The 20,205-nt window shown below is 52.2% G+C and overlaps 2 protein-coding genes across 2 annotated transcripts in view; one reads left to right on the top strand and one right to left on the bottom strand.

Annotated features, from left to right (window-relative positions):
* The window catches only part of LOC139684145 (uncharacterized), a 1,342,464-nt gene that overhangs the window by 54,190 nt on the left and 1,268,069 nt on the right, over positions 1-20,205 (top strand). The gene's annotated exons all lie outside the window — the stretch shown is intronic.
* Positions 1-20,205, bottom strand: part of LOC139684146 (uncharacterized) — an 800,710-nt gene that overhangs the window by 152,141 nt on the left and 628,364 nt on the right. The window contains 2 exon segments of the mRNA XM_071579747.1: positions 4,911-5,575; positions 6,248-6,254. Coding sequence (XP_071435848.1) covers positions 4,911-5,575; positions 6,248-6,254 — 672 coding nt within the window.

The following is a 20,205-nucleotide window of genomic DNA, read 5'->3' as shown; positions in this document are numbered from 1 at the left end:
ACAGAATATCTGTGAGGGTCTCAGTACTCAATTTGCATTTCCAATTTAGTCATTTTCTCAGTTACTGGTTGATCCCCCAGCCCCCACACCAGGGCAGGTTTTCTCTGTGTTTTGTCTGCATTGCTGTTTTTCAGTGACCTCCCCCCTGTGACCACAAGCACTCAGACCCCCTGTTTATTCCCACCAGACCACCAGATGGTACATTGGGTGAAGGGGTGAGGGTCGTCTCTAAACACACATCATTTTGGTGTGGGTGCTTGGTCTGTTCCCTGTTCAGTTTTTATGTGTCTCTCTGCCTCAGCTTCAGCTTTTTGTTTCATTTCTGATGTAACCAACAGGCACCTGGCCATTCATCAGGTGTGACTGAGCTGCCCTTTGGATCATGGATGGGGAATTTGCACAAATTCTTCTCAGTATTTCAACACTCCCATGGGGTCTTTTGCCTCCCACAGTTCAAACTTAATGCCTGTACAAGTTTGTAGTTTATCCCACAGTGCACTCCACAGTTCCTGTGTCCACCCTGGTGGCTCCACTGGAGGAGCCACTGCCCGAGGCTCTTTTTAAAGAACATCTCTACACTACAAACATAACACAACAACAAACTATTCTACACAGACAAAACACACAGATTATCACAACACTTCAAGCAAAAATAAAACATCATAAGACACTTCACTCGATATCATCCTGTGACACCACACACACAAAGGACTGAGGGGTTTTTGCTGACTGTGCTATCACAGCACTGACTGCAGAGGGGATAAGGTTACACCTACAGGGTCTACACTGTGCAATAAGAAAAAGGTATGGCACTGTCTTCACAGCAGATAAAGGAAAAACACAGATATGAGTTGTGGCCACCCACACACTGGGAACAGCATCTCTTGTTGCAGCTCCGCACCCACTGACTGAGCCCTGTCTATGTTCCCTGGGGAATAGTGTCTGTCAGTCCAGCTGTGCCCTGCACTGACTGAGCCCTGGGTTTTATGCCCTGGGGAACAGTGTCTGTCAGTCCAGCTGTGCCCTGCACTGACTGAGCCCTGGGTTTTATGCCCTGGGGAACAGTGTCTGTCAGTCCAGCTGTGCCCTGCACTGACTGAGCCCTGTCCGTGTGCCCTGGGGAACAGTGTCTGTCAGTCCAGCTGTGCCCTGCACTGACTGAGCCCTGGGTTTTATGCCCTGGGGAACAGTGTCTGTCAGTCCAGCTGTGCCCTGCACTGACTTAACCCTCTTCACCTCTGTGTCAGTTTTTGTGCTCTCAGAAGCTCACCCTCATTGCCAATTTTCTGTTACAGGTTCAAGAGGATTCCCACGCTGTATTTAGGCAGGATGAGGTGCTGTTTTGGTCTCTGACTGGCCTTGATGCCTCTGAGAGTCTGTTCTTCTCTTGCAAAGTGATGGAAAACAAGAACTGATAATGAGGGATTTCGGCCCTGAAGGAGAAGCATCTTGTGTACACAGGGACTGTTTTGCAGCCTGGCTGCTTGTTGACAGCCACTCAAGGATGAGTCAAAGAGAAAAGGATGAGGAAGATGATGAAAATTCCTGACCGACCAAGAAAGGGAGACCCTCGATAGACACTGTGCAGGCTCAGGGGGTCTCCAGTTACATAATGGGGGGAGGGAGTGGTGGCCTCTCTGTGGGCTGTGCTGGCTACAGACACCCAGACAGACTTCCCAGAGCGAGTGTATCCAAACAGACAGTCCCTGCTCCAGGAGGAGGGGTGTGCTGGCACCGAGGACAGCGGTGCCTCCCATGGGGATGCTGCTGAGTGTGTTGAGCCACCCAAGGCCAAGGATGCAGCAGCTGCTCAGACTGGGGATCATGAGCACACTGGCGTCGGGACAGGAACTGTGTGAGAGGTAAAGGAACTGTGTGAGTGGTGTGTGAGTGAGTAGGAATTCACTTGGGGTTTGGTTTTTGTTCCCTCTTCTCAGTTTTTCTTCTTTCCTTTGCTATTTCACTTGAATAAATGAAGTTTTCTCATGTTTTATATGGTGTCATAGTTTCAGCTCAGAGTCCTTCTGAACCCTCCCTAGAACAAATATCCTGAGAAACATCGAGATCAACGACTAAGAACTGCAAAACATCAAGACTCAGCCAAACAATAGTCCAAACAATGATCCTTCTGTCCCTGAAAAGAGTCCCACAAGTTTCCTCTCTCTGGTCTCTCCACTCTGGGGTTCTGGGGATCTCTCCTGTCCAGAATGGAAGTCTCAGATTTGCCAAAGGTGTTGGGGACCCAGGAGTAATTTCTGCCCTGACTCTGCTTCAGGGTGCCATTCCCAGAGATTCCCCCTCTCTGGGTTCTCCACTTTTTTGTCTCAGGGGTCACCCCTGTGCAGGCTCCCCCTTCTAAGGCCCCCGTTTCAGGGTCTTGGGAGTTCTGAGGCTCTCCCTTTTCCACACTCCCCTGTCTCCAGGCTGCTGGGGGGCCTCCAGATCAGCTTTCGCCCCTCTCCCCTCCCCATCTCTAGAACCTGAGATTAGCTCAGTGGGTTAAAACTTGGTTGGAATAATGCCAAGGTCATGAGTTCAATCCCCTGTGTGGGCCATTGACTTAAGAGTTGGACTCGATCCTTGTGGGTCCCTTCAAACTCAGAATAGTCTGTCTGTCTGTGAAGTCTGTCTGGGAAGTCACCGGGCACCTGGTGTCCATCAAAAGCTCCAAAACACTGAGATTCTGGCAAAAAAACCGTCACAAATATAAAAACTAAAAAACATCAAGTTTCAGCCAAAACTCACTTCAAAATATGAAGATTAAGTCAAAAAATTCCTTCCACGAGTTCCCCTTTTCTGCTCTTTCCACTTCAGTGTTCTGGTTTCCCTCTGTCTGGGCTGCCGGGGGACCCACCTGTATTGGGATTGGTGGGTTCTATTTCTCTCTCAGCCTTAGGTGTAAATTGGGGCACAGGATGTGACTCTTGGGGATGGGCCTGTGCAGGGCTGAGGGTTGGACTCCATGATCCTTGGGGGTCCCTTCCTACTCAGCACATTCTGGGATTCTTTGACACCAGCTGGGCTGGTCCCAGTGCATGAGGAGCCTCATCCGCCAACCCAGCAGGTTGGGGTCCCAGCCCCACCCCAGCAGGCCTGGAGGAAGGGGGGACACCCTCTTGCAGGTGGGATGTGCATCAAACTTGCGCCCTCCACAAGCCTCTTGCAACAGCTCAAAACTGAGCATTAAACCACACCCCAGCCCTCAGTGGAGCCAGGGGGTCCCTGCAACCCCCAGAATGAGGAAGTGTCTTCCAAGCGACATTTAGAACCCCTAAAAATTTGTTGAAAACAGAAGGAATTTTCTGCCAATAGGGTCATCTCATCCCCCAAAATTCCAAGAGGTTCAACTCAGTCCATAAAAAAGAGGAGGGAAACCCTCAAAAGATATTTAAAGCCCCCTGAACTGGTGGGAAGCTGCAGGATCCCCTCAAAAAGAGCTCCCTGTGTCCCTTCCTGTGGGGCCCCACTCCTAGTGCTGATGTCACATGTCACCCACACTCCCTCACAGTACCCCCCTCAGGACAGGAGGGCACCGCAGAAGCGCCCTCAGTTTTTCCACACATCCCATCTCTTGTCTCCCAATCCCCAACCCATTCCCCTCCAAGTCCCATCCCAACCCTCCCAATTTGCATCCAAGCCCTCCCAATTTTATCCCATCCTCCCTGGGTTTGTACCATCCCCTTCTCCTGCTGCTGACTCCCCCTAAGTGGGTTCAAGTTGCATTAAACCATTTTGGGATGGGATTGAGTCATTTCAAGTTGGCATGGAGCCATTTTGGGGTGGGATTGAGCTGACAGATCAATCCCTCTCAGATATTGGACTGCAAAACGATGGAGAAATGTCAGTTGGTCGGACACCTCCAGTTTTGGGGAAAACTCTCCCAAATCCCAACAGAACCCTGAAATCTTCCTGAATATCCCTTTGAACCCCAAATTCCTGTCCCAATTTCCAGGAGAGTGGTGGAAATTTGGATGTCTTTGTTCAATTTCTTTATTTTAATCCCAATTTCAGGTGATTTGAAGGGATGAAGATGGATCAAATAAAATAAAAAAACCAAAAAAATGAATCATGTGAATGTGCATGGGGTTGGGTTGGGTGGCCCACAGAGAGGCAGAACAACAGAGAATTGGAATTATGGAATTATTGAGTTTAGAAAAGTTCTGAAACACCACTCAGGATTCCTTGAGGCCACAAGATAAACTAAGGGTATGGAGCAGAGGACATTTTTAGGGTCAAAAGTCAGCAAGTCCCCCTTCCCAATGAATTTCCCACTTCAGTCTGTGTCCCCATATGTGATGGCTTTGATGTGGCAAAATGCCAAGTAATCATTTCTCAAGCAAAGTCTCCTCTTCTGTCCCCCAAAAACCAAAACACAGGACATAGTTCAGCAGAACAAGGTATATTGAACAAAAAATAAAATAGAAACCAAATAAAATACAAACCACACGCTAAGAATAAAAGGTAGCAAGAACAAACAGGAAATAAATTTCAACTTCCCCAGTATCTTGGTCTCCCCCCAGGAGCTCTGCAATGCCAACAAACTCCTTGCTCATCCGGCAAGAAGAAGGAAAATCCCTCCCCTCTCTCTTCTTCTATCTGAGATGATGTCAGAATATGGGATGCAATAGAGTTGGCCAGTAGGAGTCAGCTGGGCTGACCCAGATCGAGTCAGCTGATTGTCCAAGGCCTTACTCTAAAAACTAAAGCCTAAATCTGGGCCTAACTAAACCCATGACACCATGGATGTTCCTCCCCCTGTGTTAATTGAAGTGCCCATGGAGAACCAGGAGGATGTGGAGACCACCAGCCAGGGGTCTTCCAAATGTGGGTCACAAGGAATGTGGGGGATAGAGATGGAGCAGCAGATGAAGCTTTTCCCACAGTCGGGGCACTTGTGGGGCTTCCCTCACTGGTGGGTCCGTTGGTGTTTGGTCAAGGTGGAGCTCTGGGTGAAACTCTTCCCACACTCGTCACACTCATAAGGCCTCTCCCCAGTGTGGATCCGTTGGTGGGTGATGAGGGTGGAGTTCAGATTGAATCTCTTCCCACAGTCGGTGCAGCAGAAGGGCCTCTCGTCCGTGTGTGTGCGCTGATGCACGAGGAGATCTGAGCTTTTCCGAAACCCCTTCCCACACTCGGAACATTCAAACGGCCTTTCCCCAGTGTGGGTCATCTGGTGGATGATTAGCTCAGAGTTACTCATGAAGCTCTTCCCACACTCCCCACATTTGTGAGGCCTCTCCCCGGTGTGGACCCTCTGGTGGGTGTTGAGCTTGGAGCTCTGGCTGAATCTCTTCCCACAGTCGGTGCAGCAGAAGGGCCTCTCCCCTGTGTGTGTGCGCTGATGCACGAGGAGTTCTGAGCTGGTCCGACACCTCTTCCCACACTGGGAACACTCATAGGGATGTTCCCCAGTGTGGATCATCTGGTGCCTGATCAGGTGGGAGCTCTGACTGAAGCCCTTCCCACATTCCCTACATGTGTAGGGCCGTTCCCCAGTGTGGATGTGCTGGTGGCGAATCAGGTTGGAGCTCCAGCTGAATCTTTTCCCACATTCCAAGCACTTGTAGCACTTCTCCGTGTTCTGAAGCTGCTGCTGCACCCCCAGCTCAGAGCTCTGGTTGAAGCTCTGGCCATCGTTCCCACACTGGGTGGCTCTATCCTGCTCAGAGGACCCAAAACTCGGTTGAGAGCTTCTCCTCCTGCGGGATCTCCGTGGCTTTTTCTCCTCGGTGACTTCCTGCTCTGTGGAGCTGTTCAAAGTGGCCTCTGCCACCAGGTTCTGCTGGGGGGATTTGTCCTCCCTGCTCCCCATGCTCAGCTCGGGGCCTGGGGCAGGAAGGAACAAGGACACTCAGGGCATTTGCCTCCGGCCCACAGGGAAGGCCAAGGACATCCCCCCAAACCCGGCCCCGGCAGGACGGCGTCGACAGCGGGGCTGTCCTGCAGCCGGGGCCATGCTGGGCTGGAAGATGTAGCACAAGAGAGGGGCAAAGGGACACTGACTTCCTCCTCACCTGCCTGGGGGTCCTGGGGCATCTTCCTCTTCCTTGCAGCCTCCTCCGCCATTCCGACACACCTTCAGAAGGATAAATCCTGGTTTTTAGGGAAAACAAGCTGTGAGTGCCTTGGGTTGGGTTGCCCAAGTCCCTCTCTAAAAGTCACTGGGCATCTTGTGTCCATAAAAACCTTCAAAACACCAAGATTTATCTCAAGAAAACCCGCCCAGGAGCTTCTCCTCTCTGACCTCCCCCCTTTGGCATTCTGAGTGTCCTCCCTGTCTGGGCTGCTGGGGGTCTCCTGTGTATTGGGGATCCTCCCTCTCCAGGCTACCAGGGCCCCACAACCCCCTGCCCGGCCATTCCCGGCTTACCAGCCCTCACACCCTCTTTTCTTTGACTCCAGGACCACCCTGCCCTCCTTTTCCCTCTCATCCTGCCTTTCCCAGACTTCACAATCCCTTTGCCTTTCCTCTGCCACCTCCTCAACCCCCTTATTCTGGGCACAGGGACCACCTCCACCCCCCAACCACCTCTCCCCACTCCTAGTCCTACCCTTCCTTACCTTGGACCCATCCTGATCATCCATTCCAAGGCACTCGGATGTCCCTGCCCCCCTTATCCTACACCAACACACTCCTGCATCCCCTTTCTTGGCCATCCCACCTCTTCCAGTCCCCACACGCCTTTTGCTTGACTCTGGGACCCCCAGTGCCTCCACTCCTCCATTTCCCAGACCGCAGATCCTTTTTGGAACACTGGGAGACACTTTGAACCCCTCTTTTCTGTCCATTCTGGGTTTTCTTACATCATAACCCACCTTTCCTTAACATCCAGGACCCCTGTACCCCCCTTTCCTGGGCACAGGAGATCCCTGGGCTTCCCATCCCACTTCTCTGAGCAATTACACCCCTTTCCTTGGCCATGGGGGATGCCCTGAAAACTCCCTGCTCCAGCTCTGTGTCCCCCCTGCACCCCCAACATTCAGCCCTAAACACCAAGATTCAACCCCCAAATAGGGACACCAGAGGGGATTTGGGGCCCCCGCAGTCCCTCCTCTCCTGACTCTCTGCTTGGGGTGGTGGTTCCCAAGGGCCCCACCTCTCCAGAATGCTGGGGGTTCGGAGGGTGCCCCCTCTCTGGCCTGTCCATTTTGGGATCCAGGGGGATCCCTGAGCACCCTGAGCAGAGAGTCAGGGCAGAAAGGACCCCTGGGACCCTCGGCATTCCTTGGAGGGATCATGGAGAGGGGGGAATCAAAGAAACTCAGTGGGTTCAGATCACAGAGTGGGGGACGTCTGAAATTCCCGGGGTCTCAAGCAGCCTGGAAAAGGCAGAACCCCATAGAGGGGACCCCAAAACACAAGGCACCCCCAACAGCCTGGACAGGGAGGAGCCCCAGAACCCCAAGCACAGAGACTACAGGGAGTAAATTTCTGGGAGGGTTTTTTTGGAAGTGAATCTTGGTGCTTTGAATTTCTTTTTCCTTAATCTGCATATTTTGGGGGTTTTTTTCCCAATTTTGATGGTTTGGGGTTTTAGGGGATCTGTGCCAGGTGCCTCCATTTTGGGGCATGGGAAGATATCAGGATTTTCCAGCATCCAGGGATGCCCCACAAGCAAAGCCGCCTCTGAGGGTGACTCCCTTTATTCCCCACACTGTGGTCGCCCCTCACTCGCTCACACCGTTCCTTTTTCCATGAGCATCATCCCCAATTTCCTCCTTTCAGCTTCTAGGAAAAAAACCCATCAAAATAATCTGATTTTCCTGCTTTTTAGGGCTGTCCACGTGTCTCCCTTAGCTTCAGTTCTCTCTGTTTCAACGGGGTCAGGGACGAGGGTTTATGGGAAGGGTTTGGGAGTATCTGGGCTGGGCTGGAAGCAGTTGGAGGGTTCTGGATTGTCTCGATGGTCTGGAAGGCATTTACGGGGATCCTGGGGTAGTTTTCATCATCTGGAACGGGAATTTAGTGAAGTCCTGGACTGGTTTGAGAATAAATCTGGGAGAGGCCTGGGGGGTTCTGGTGTTGTTTGGGGGTCCTGGGGACTTTTGGGGTGGTCTGGGAGGGAGTTTGGCGGGAGGGTGATGGAATTTGGGAAGGTCTGGGGGGGAAATTGGTTGGTCTCGGGGTGGTTTGCAGGGTCTGGATGAAAGTTTGGGGGGGTCTCTGAGAGTTTCTCTTGGGTGTTTGGGGGGTCTCTGAGAGGTTCTGTGCAGTGTTTAGGGGGGTCTGGGGAGCTTTGGGGGCCTCTTGGAGAGTCTTGGGGGGTTGGGGGGGACTCTGGGGCGTTCTGAGGGGCTCTGGCAGGTCCAGGAGGTGATTTGGGGAACCCTGTGGTTTAAGTGTGGGGTTTCAGGATGTCAAGATGGGTTTGGGGTTTTTTTCGTGAGTGGAGGGGGTGGGGGAGGATGTGGGATGGACCTGACGGACCCGATGGCAGTCCCGGGATGGGGGAGGGGCTTACCCGGCTTCTCCACCTTCACTCTCACGGGCCAACACGGCGCCGGTGGGTCCCAGGGAAGGGTAGGGGGTGGGTGCATAATGTGGGTCCCCAAACCCGCCCTGAGTCCCCCATAACCCCCCAAACTTGCCGCTCTCCCCTCACCTCTCCCCGCAGCCGTCCCGAGTCCTGCCCTCCGTCTCCGCCGCCTCTAATCTTGTGTCCCTAAATACCTCCAAAACACCAAAAGTCAGCCCAAAACAACCCTCCCAGCAGTTCCTCTTCTCTGAATTCTCCACGGTGGGCTTATTGGGGTACTCCTGTCTGCACTGCTGGGGGTCCCACTTGTATTGGGAATCCCGTCCCACCCTCTCCGGGCTGCCGGGGATCCCGGGAATCCCACGGCTCCTTCCTCTCTCGGCTCTCGCCTTCTCCAGGCTCTTGGGGGTCCCACCTCCCCCTTGCATTGCTGCTCCCCCCTCCTCTCCACACTGCCGGGGCTTCTCCCTCTCCGGAACCCCCGTTTAAGGGGCCCGGGACTCCCTCTGTGCTCCCGCCCCCGATTCCAGCATTCCGGGGCTTGCCCAGCTCCACTATCGCCCCTCTCCGCTCTCCTCACTCCGCGGGTCCCGGGGTTCCCTCCCAGATAACCCGAGGGGTTCCAAAACCGCTCTCGCCCCCCCGCCCCACACCGACCTTCCGACCGAGCGCCGACCACGTGCTGCTTTGTCCTCTCTGTGTCCCCTGTCCCGGCTCCTCCCCCTGCTCTGTCCCTCCTCTCCTGCTGCTTCTCCGCCCCCTCAGTCCCGCCCACTCCAGCTCTTCTTCTCCTCCCTCCAGGCCCAGCACCACCCCCTCCAGGCCCCCCTTGCCCCCAGCCCCGCCGCCCCCCGCGGGAGGAGCAGGGATGGAGCTGGGGCAGCTCAGGATGGGGCAGGGCTGGGCTCTTGTCCACTCCCGCCTGCACTCGGCCCCCGCCGCAGCCACCACGGCTGGGACAGCGCGGGGGGGGCCGGCCTCGGCGCCCCCACCTCCCCCCGCCAAAAAATTGCCATTCCGGGGGGCGCTGGGGGCGAGGGGGGGGGGCGCGGGTCTGTTTGGGGTGGGGAGCGGGGGGCGCTGCGGGTCTGCCTGGCAACTGCGGAGTCATCAGCGCCGCGCGCTCTGATTGGCTGGAAAATGATTCGGGGCCTTCTCTGGCTGATCCCCCTAGCCAGCCCCAGTGACCGGGACTGGGGAGAACTGGAATGCTTTACTGGGAACACTGGGAGCAGCAGGCTGGGGGCAGAGGGACAGCAGGGGAGGGGGTGACACGCGACTCCCAGTGACCCCCTGCCTTTGTGGCACAGGGAGAAGCCCCAGCCCAGGAGGACAAACCCCTGACATGGAGCCCCGACCCCTGGCAGCGTCTTGGGGAGCGTCCGGCGGCAGCTCCAGGCAGGGCCAGGGGGGAAGGACCCCCTAAATCCTCCCACAGACCCCCCATGACCTCCACTAAACCTTCTCCCGGTCACACCATCCCACGCAGGGTCATGTGGAACCTCCTTCCAGTCCTTGCCCAGCCCTTCCAGCGCCCCTCAAAGCCCCTCTCAGCCCCACTAGGAACCACCAACCCCCCTCCAACACCCCTCAGATCTCCTGAAGCTTTTTTCCAATTGCCCCCAGCCCTCCCAGGGCCCCTCAAGTCTCCTCAATGTCCTTCCCAACTTTCTCAGACTACCCAGATCTTCTTCCAGTTGGCCATTGGTTCTTTCACATCCCATCTCAGCCCCCACAACCCACTTCCCAGTGACTTGCAGTGCTGCAAATTATACAACTTTCCTAAATATTTAATTAGTGGCAATCGTTGACTGCGTTACTTCTCACGGACTCTCATCAGTCTGGTCTTTAAAGCACCAAAGCTTTGAGTTTCCCTGGACTGGCTCTGATGGGCTGCAGGAAAGAGAAGCCTAAGGTAGATGAAGATTGGACATCTGGTATCTTAAATTTATGGTCCCTCAAAGCCATGTTGGAGCAACCAGAAGATACAGAGGAGACGAACAAAGACATTTCAGCCTGAGAGTTGGAGACTTTGCCTGAGACAGAATGATAAAAGCACCAAAGAATGTTGACCAAAACAGCCAATAAAGAATAGAATACCAATTAATGAAGAGAATTGTATATCTTAGAAGGAAAAATGCAATTTCTTTGTTTGCCAAAATGTATAAATATGTGAGAACTCTTGGAAGGGCTTGTATGGAGCTGGAGAGATTCTCTCCCTGTCTCTGCCCAGAATAAAGGAGTGTCTGAGTCACAGACACTCCAAAGCGGGGCTTGGAGGGTCTCATTCCTTCCTGATGACTTTTGGTGACAATTATTGATGACCCAGGTGGGACAAAGCTGCAGATCCTCCTTGGGTTCCAGCACCCCGAGGACTCCAGTGACACCCAAAATATTATTTGAGGAGTTCTTCTGAGTCCCAGAACGTGACCAGTTGAAAGCAAGATCCCTGGAATTCTGTTAAGTCATTTCTCAGTGTGTAAAATCTATCTGAACCATCATAGAAATGGAGCTTGAGAATAGAATGTAATGGGGTGTGGTAGTTTTAGCTTTAGCTTCAGCCAGGCCTCAATTCATGAGACCCAGAGGATGTCACAGAGATTAGAAGGGACAAGCATCACCTGACTTGAGCAACCAAAGAGGTATTTCATATCATCTGACATCATCAGGAATCATCAAGAAGTATAAAAGAAAGGGAGGTGGAGCTTCTGTCTCTTTTGCTCTTCCCCTTGGGCCTGTGCTCTGCCTCTGCCAAGACAGGGCCTTGCCACCATCCCTGCTCTGTTCTCATAGAATCACAGATTCAGTTGGGTTGGAAGAGACCTCCCAGATCATCAAGTCCAACCCTTAATCCAACCCCAATTTGATTACCAGATCATGGCACTCAGTGCCATGTCCAGTCTGACCTTAAATACCTCCAGGGTTGGAGAATCCACCCCTTCCCTGGGCAGGCCATTCCAATGCCTGAGCACTCTCTCTGTGAAGAATTTCTTTCTGATATTCAACCTAAAACTTGCCCTGGCAGAGCTTGAGCCCCTGCCCTCTTGTCCTATTGCTGAGTGTCTTGGAAAAGAGACCAATCCCCACCTGTCTACAATCTCCTTTCAGGTACTTTTAGAGCGTGATGAAAACACCTCTGAGCCTCCTCTTCTCCAGGCTAAACACCTCCAGCTCCCTCAGCCTCTCCCCACAGCACTTGTGCTCCAGTCCCTTCTCCAGCCTCCTTGCTCTTCTTTGGACCTGCTCCAGCCCCTCAATCTCTTTCCTGAACTGAGGGCCCCAGAACTGAACACAACACTCAAGGTGTGGCCTCCCCAAGGCAGAGTCCAGGGGAAGGGTCACTGCCCTGGGCCTGCTGGCCATGCTAGTTTGGATCCAGGCCAGGATCCCGTTGGCCTTCTTGGCCACCTGGGCACACTGTTGGCTCCTGTTGAGCTTCCTGTCAATCAGTCCCCCCAGGTCCCTCTGCCTGGCTGCTCTCCAGCCACTCTGTGCCCAGCCTGGAGCACTGCAGGGGTTGGGGTGGCCAAAGGGCAGGACCTGCACTTGGCCTTGTTGAACTTCATCCCATTGGAATCAGCCCATCCCTCAAGTCCATCCAGGTCCCTCTGCAGAGCCCTCCTGCCTTCCAGCAGCTCGACACTCCCTCCCAACTTGGTGTCATCAGCAAATTTGCTGATGATGGACTCAATCCCCTCATCTAAATCATCAATAAGGATGTTAAACAGGACTGGGCCCAACACAGACCCCTGGGAGACACCATTGGTAACTGGCCAACAGCTGGACACAGCCCCGTTCACCAGCACTCTCTGGGCCTGGCCCTCCAGCCAGCTCCTGACCCAGCAGAGGGTACACCTGTCCAAGCCATGGGCTACCAGCTTTTCCGGGAGTATATTTTGGGAGACAGTGTCAAAGGCCTGGCTGAAGTCCAGATAGACACATTCACAGCCTTCCCCTCATCCACCTGGTGGGTCACCTGATCATAAAAGGAGATCAGGTTGGCCAGACAGGACCTGCCCCTCCTAAACCCATGCTGGCTGGGTCTGAGCCCTTGCCCATCCTGAAGGTGCTGTGTGATTGCACTCAGGATGATCTGCTCCATAACCCTGCCAGGCATCGAGGTCAGGCTGACAGGCCTGGAGTTGGCAGGGTCAGCCTTGGAGCCCTTTTTATGGATTGGGGTGACAATGTCCAACTTCCAATTCTCTGGGACCTCCCCAGAGAGCCAGGACTGTTGGGAGATGATGGAGAGTGGCTTGGCAAGCTCTTCCAGCAGCTCCCTCATCACCCCAGGATGGATCCCATCTGGACCCACAGACTTGTGAGGATTCAGGTGCCTCACTAAGTCACTATTTCCTCCTGGAACACAGCGGGACTATTCAGCTCCCTGTCTCTTTTCTACCAGCTCAGAAGGCCAGTTGTCCTCAGGGCCACCTGTCTTACTGGTGAAAACTGAGGGAAAGTAGGTGTTAAGTACCTCAGCCTTCTCCTCATCTCTGGTAACAAGTCCAACAAAGAATGGAGGTTTTTCTTGTCCGTCCTTTTTCTATTAACATATTTATAGAAGCACTTTTTGTCATCCCTAACAGAAGTAGCCAAACTGACTTCAAATTGCACTTTTGTCTCTCATTTTCTTCCTACAGGACCTAACTATGTTCCTAAACTCTTCCTAAATAGCCAGCCCTTTTTTTCCACACTCAGTCAGCTCCCTTTTTATTGCCGATTTCCTTCAGAATCTCCCTGTTCAACCAAGCTGGATGTCTTCCCCATGGGCTTCCCTTTCGGCACACTGGGACAGGCTGTTCCTGTGCACTCAAGACTTCCTTCTTCAAGCACATCCATCCCTCCCGTACCCCCTTGTTTTTGAGGGTTGTTTCCCAGGGTATGCTCTGGTCCAGTCTTCTGACCAGGCTGAAATCTGCCCTCTGGAATTCCAGCAAAGAGGTTTTATTGATGGCCTTCCTCATATCCCTGAGCACTGAAAACTCTTGTTACTTCATGGTCACTGTGCCCAGACAGCCTCTGACCACTACATCTCCCACCAGCCCCTCTCTACAAACAGCAGGTGTAGAGGGGCCCCACCCCTGGTAGGCTCATTTACCAGCTGAAGCAGGAAATTATCCTCTATACACTCCAGGAATCTCCCAGACTGCCTCTTCTCTGCTGTGTTGAGCTCCCAGCAGATATCTGGCAGGTTCAAGTCACCCACAAGAACAAGGGCTGGAGATTTTGAGACATCTGCCAGCAGCTTGTAGAATAATTCATCCCCTTCATCATCCTGGTTGGGTGGCCTGTAACAGACACCCACAAGGATGTCAGCCCCGTTGGCCTTCCCCCTGATTCTGGTCCACAGACACTCAACCTTTTCACTGCTGACCTCAAGTTCAACAGAGTCAAGAGACTCTCTAACATATAAAGCCACCCCTCCACTGGGATATACTGGGAGTGAGTGGAACCATAGTAGGGGTAAAAAGGAGCAACTGGAATCATGTGGGGGGAACTGGGTTAATACTGGGAGCACTGGAGTCATACTGGGACCATAATGAGACTGTCTGTGAGTGACTCGGATCATACCGGCAATGACTGGAAAATATCTGGGAGCACACTTGGAGCTAATGGCATGAGACTGGGCTGATACTGGAAGCAAGAGGGACCATGTTGAAGGCAACTGGGATAACACTAGGAGGAGCTGGGACCAAGCTGGAGGACACAAGGGGCAGCAGAAGGCCTTGTCAGACCACCTTCGACTGCCTGGGGTGGCTCTGGGGGGCCCTCGGCTCCTCAGGGCCCTTCCTGCAGCCACAGAACTTGGAGGGACCCTCCTCTGGGTGCATTCTCCACGTGATCCAGGAGCTTTGGGCTCCTTCTGGCAGAGATTGGGGGTAACTGGGATCATCCTGACACCATACTGGCAGAGACTGAAGTCACTGGAACCATACTGGGGGTGACTGGGACCACAGTGGGAGTTACTGGGACTATGCTAGCAGAAAACTGAAACCATACATGGGGCAACTGGGAGCAACTCAAGTCATTGGGTCTATACTGGGGGCTACTGGGAAGCACTGAGACCATGTTGGGACAGACTAGGGTCATACTGGGCAAACTCGGATTCCGTTCTGGGCAACTGAGATATAGTGGGAACAGCTGGGCTCATATTGGGTGTGACTGGGCTCATAGTGGGAGTGACTGGGCTCTGCGAAGCACAGGACGGGCAGCATGGGGAGGGAAACCCACCACCCACTGCCTTGAATTCCCCAAATCCTTGTTCCCAGTCCCTGCTCTGGCCCTGAGCAGGAGATCTGCTCTGGTATCCCTTTCCCTGGGGACACTTCCCCACCCTCTCCCCACTTTTCCGCCTTTGGAAATCAGCACTTTGGAGCCGCATCCCACTGTTTTCTCCTTCTCCTCCCTACTATTATCATTATCCCCCTGCACCTCCTTTTCCTGGGCTCTGGGACGCCCCTGCATGGCTATTCCCTGTTCTCCAACCTTGGACACCCCTTTCTCTGACTCCAGGATACTCCTGCCCCCCTTTTCCTGCCCATCTTGCCTCTCCCAGCCCCTGGATCCCCCTTTTCTTTGACACCAGGGACCCTCAGGCCCCCATTCCCAGACATCCCACATAACCTCACCCCCACATTCCCCTTCTTTGACTCCAAGGACCCCCTGACCCCCCTTTCCCACCCATCTGTTATACACCAATAACTGAGAAATGGAATAAATATTATTCCTCCATTGTTCTCCTGTCATAAACATCCTATCCAAGAATTTTCTGTCAGCAGTTCAACACAAAGACAGAATTCTCTTACAAACAAACACCCTGCCAAAGCCTTTCACCAAGCTTCCTGCAAGTCATGGCAGCAAGTTCAGCCAAACTTCTTGCCTGATGAGAACTCACACCAGCATCCTCTTGTTGTAATGACTTAGCTAAAACTATATCCTGCTTTTAAGAAATTTGCAAGCTACCTGTAAAAAACAGTGTCTAAGTATTTTTGCAGTCTATAAAAACTCCCAAAGAACACCTTGGAATTTCGGTGCGTAGGGTGTGTGGAGAATGGAGAGAGAGAACCACAGCCAAGAACCTCTCCCACCTCCTCCCTGCCTCACCCATCTCACCTTCTCACCCTCCTTCTTCCCCACCCACGCTGCTTGCCTGCCTGCCCCTGCAGACTGAGGAGAAAGCTGAGCTCTGCCTTGCTCCCTGCGTCAGTTCTGCTCCTGCTAACCCAGCCCTGGCCCTGTTCAGCCTGGGGTGGCTGCGCCGCTGCTGCCCGTGAGCGACAGCTCCGCGGAGCCTGAGAGCTCTGCAGAGAGCGAGGAGCAGCCCTGCTGCACAAGGGAGAGCAGCACAGACTGAGCATCACATCTGCACTGCAAGAGCTGCATTCCACACCTCTGCCTGCAGGAACAGAGACAACATCGCTTCTCTCACACACACACACACACACACACACACACACACACACACACACACACTTGGCAGAAAAAGTTGGTTTTGGTGATAAAATTTTTTCTTTGCTTCTAAAAAGTACTCTTAGAGTTTTTCTAACTGTTCTTATTTCCCTTTCTCTCTGCATTTTTAAAAAATTTTTAATTTTTAATTAATTATTTAACTAATTTTAATTAACTAAATTGAGTTTTAATATTGTTAGGAAAAACATTTTGAACCCAAGCTATGTCTGCAATATTTAAGCAGATTGTAACACCATCCTGTCTCTCCCAAACTCCACACTCCCTATTCCTTTACCCTGCCACCCTCTGGACTGCACTTTTCTCATCACAGACACAACCTGCAGCCCCCAACCACCTCTCCCAACCTCTAGTCTTGCTTTTTCTTGATGTTGGGACCTTCCTGATCCCTCATTTCCAGGCACTGGGATGCCCCTGCACCCCCTTATCCTGCACAAATACCCTCCTGCACCCCCTTTCCTTGCCATCGCACCTACTCCAGCCCCCTCACCCCTTTTTTCCTGACTCTGGGACCCCCACTCTTGCATTTCCAGACCACACACCCTGCCCTGTTTGGAACATTGGGGGACAATTTAACCCTTTTCCCAGCTTTTCTGGGTGTCCCTACCTCAAGACTCCCTTTCTTCAACATTGGGGACCCCTGGACTCCCCATCCCACTCCTCCAACCCCCTACACTCCCTTTCCTTGGCCCTGCTTCCCCCTGAAATCCCCTTTCCCAGCACTGTGTCCCCCTTGTACTCACAAGATTCAGCCCAAAGCACCAAGACTCAGCCAAAGAAATCCCTCTCAGGAATTCCCCCTCTCTGGGTCTCTCCACTTTGGGGGGGCTCCCCTATCCGGGATGCTGGGGGTCCCCCGTGTACTGGGAGGCCCCCTCCCCAACCTGTCAATGAAGGGTCTGACCCAGGCACACCAACCCCCCCCCAAGGGGGTCCCCACATCCCCCCACCCACCAAGGGGCTCTGCCGGGGTCCAACAGTGGGACACCCAATAACACCTCAAAGGGACCCCCAATATCCCCCAAGGGGCATTCCCAGATCAGCTTTGGGGTCTCTCAACCATTCCCTCAAACACAAACCAAATCCCCAGAGCCCCCCCAGGTTATTCGGGGCTCGGCTCGGGGGTCCCGCAGCACTTTGTCAGGGCCCTTTGCCGTCCCTGTGTGCAGCTCCGGCCCCGCCCCGCGGCAGCCCCAGCGCGGGCTCCAAGGAGCGGCACATCCTGGTGCCCTTGGGGGCTTTGTCCGGGCCCATCCTGGCTCTCGTGTTCCCTGGCACAGCCTTTATGGCCCTTGGTGGGGCAGCGGGGGCACTGTGGAGTTTGAGGGGCCCCTTGGCTTTCCCACCCTGTTCTCCCGCTCACCCGAGACTCCTTCGGGTGCAGATGGAATCCGGGAAAAGGAAGAGGAAAAGGAGGAGCATGGCTGTCCCCTCCTCTTCTCCCGGGGGTGTTGCAGGCACGGCCCCGCCCCGTCCGCCCTCCCCCCCCGCCCCATTAGCAGGGCACTCCCAGCAGGGCGGACACAGCAAGTCTATCCGGCGGGCTGAGGGACAACACGTCTACCCGCCGGGCTGGGAGACAGAACATCTTCCTACCCGTCCTAATACACGTGGGTCCCCCGGCAGCTGAGACAGGGTGGAACCCCGAACCCCCAATTGAAAAGACCAGAGAAGGGGAACTTCTGGGACGGATTTTTTGGCTTCATCTACATTTTTGTGAGTGGATTTTGGCTGAATCTTTATGCTTTGATGTTTTGATATTTGTGAGGGGGGTTTTTTTGCCTGCATCTCATTGTTTTGCAGCTTTTTATGGACACCAGATTCCTGGTGACTTGTAGGGATGGGGAGCAGAGAGGGGCGATAGCTGAGGTGAGGGTCCCCCGGCAGCCTGGAGAGGGGGCAGTGTGGAAAACGGGGAGCCCCAGGACCCCCAGAAACCTGAAATCGGGGCCTGGAGAAAGGGGAGCCTGCACAGGGGGACCCCTGTGCATTCAGGTGTGATGAGATGCCATTAGTTTTGGTCCGTGTCTGGCCTTGCCACCTGCCAAGTTATGGAAAACAACAACTTATAACTTAGACTTCAGCCTTGAAGGAGACACATCTTGTGTACACTGAGACAGGTTTGTAACTTGAATTTTAAACGGTGTCTGCTTTCAGCCTGGAATCCCCATGAACCCTCCCTGGAACAACTGGTCAAGCAATTTGAAAGTAATTAACAATGAACTAATTTCCAGCAAAAATACACAATTTTAAAGGCAATTCCCTCAGAATAGCTCTCATTATATGGTTTAGGCGGCCTTGAACTGACTGAAAATTGCACTGAGCTTTACTTACATCTGAAAAGAATTAGCAAATAAGGAAAATAATGTCATTACACATGTGGGGGGTGACAAAAACAGTGGATAAAAGAAAATAAGTCCTTCGAAGTAAAATATTTGAAGAGTCTGGTGGGGAAAAAAAATAGTGACTGAATAGACTGAATAAAAAGTACTTAGGGAACAGAAAAAAATGTAAAAAAGGAGTAGTATTTTTTCTCAATGCAAAAAGGTTTTTTCTGGGTGTTGTATTAGTCTGAATGCTGATGTGCAATTTATAATAATATGTATTTATAGTAATATTGTAAAATACTATAATAAATCATATAATAATAGAGAAAAAATAATTTATAAAATTGACTTTTTGCTGCTGAGAGCAGTTTAAAAATACTTTGGTATTTATACAGGTATTGAAAACATTGACACCAATATTTAACAAAAAATGTGGTGCCCCAAATTTATCTGGGAAATGAATATTCCTTAACTCTCCTTGAGATCTTTGGGACAAGTCCCAGCAAAACCTGGAGTCCCTCAGCTCACCAGTTTGATCTCCCTTGGTACTTCACTGCTTTGGTCACCAAGCCCAGGGCTGAGGGCAGAGCAGCACCAGAGGAGCAGAAAGTCCCAGGTTTGCCCAGGAAACCAACACATGGACTTGCCAATAATGCAACATAAATCTCCCATTTTCTATCAGCTTTTAGAATCAAAAAGCTTTGCATGGGGAAGTTTTGTTGGGACCTGGATTGTAACAGAACTTTTTAAATTTAATTCTTTTCAATATTGATGTGGGACTGGGGGAATAACTTGGAGCAGCCAGTGATATCCACACCCTCAGCTGGTCACATTTTCTGGGATAGAAAGAACTTTTCAGACTCCAAGTCTAAAATTACAGTTCATGCATCAGCTTTTACCCACTGAGGTTTCTTTCTCCTGGTTGTAAGGAGAGTGTGACTGGGTGTGCAGCTTGAGAATTGATTAATCCTAATTAATATTAACACCCTGGATCTTCTCATGGTTGGAACAACCTGGGACAGAACACAAATATTTTTGAGTTTTCTTCCTGTCACACAGAAGTAAAACTGTGGAACTCAGTCGCTAAATTATCCTTTTCCATTGGCACATTACAGGTATGAGACACCATCCCAAAATGTGGAGGGACAGGTTTTAATGCCACACTTTTCAGTACTTTCAACTGGGGTGAGGGACTGTAGCAGCTGTAATAAGATATAATTATAATGTAAAATGCTATAATAAAGAATATAATAATTCTGATAAATTAATGTCTCAAATTGACTTTTTGAGTGCTGAGAGCACTTGAAAACTAATTTGCTATCTACACCGGTATTGAAAACCAGCCCTAAAACTACACCTAAAACCACCCCTAAACCAGTCCTTAAACCAGCCCTCAACCAACACTAAACCAGAAATAAGTGAGCCCTAAAGCAGCCCTAAATCAGCTCTTAACACAGCCCTAAAGCCAGACTGAAAACCAGCCCTAAAACAGCCCAACACCAGCTCTAAATTAGCTCAAAATCCAGCCTAAAAGCAGCCGTAAACCCAGCCCTAAACTGGCAGGGGGTTGGAACTGGATCCAAGTCCAGAGGAGGAGTTGGGTTTTTAACTAATTCCTCAAGCTCAGTTCACAGACTCACGGGATTGCTTGGGTTGGAAGGGCCCTTAAAGCTCATCCCTTTCCACTAGCCCAGGTTATTGGCACGTTTTCCTCTTTCCAAGCACTGAAGGATTTACAGTATTTCCAAATCAAACCTTTGACTCTCCAAAGTCTTGGCTTTGACTCTCCAGAAAGTGCCCAAAAGCTGCAGAACTGACTGTTGGGTGTGACCCTTCCCCCCTAACCAGGCAGGTCATTTGGGGGTCGGAAATGGTTTGCAGGGGCTGGGTGAAAGTTTGGGGGGTCTGTGCGGTGTTTTGGGGGTCTC

The sequence above is a fragment of the Pithys albifrons genome, chromosome 32, assembly GCF_047495875.1.
Source record: "Pithys albifrons albifrons isolate INPA30051 chromosome 32, PitAlb_v1, whole genome shotgun sequence".
Classification (NCBI taxonomy): Eukaryota; Metazoa; Chordata; class Aves; order Passeriformes; family Thamnophilidae; genus Pithys; species Pithys albifrons.
This window is presented reverse-complemented; position numbering and strand designations above follow the sequence as displayed.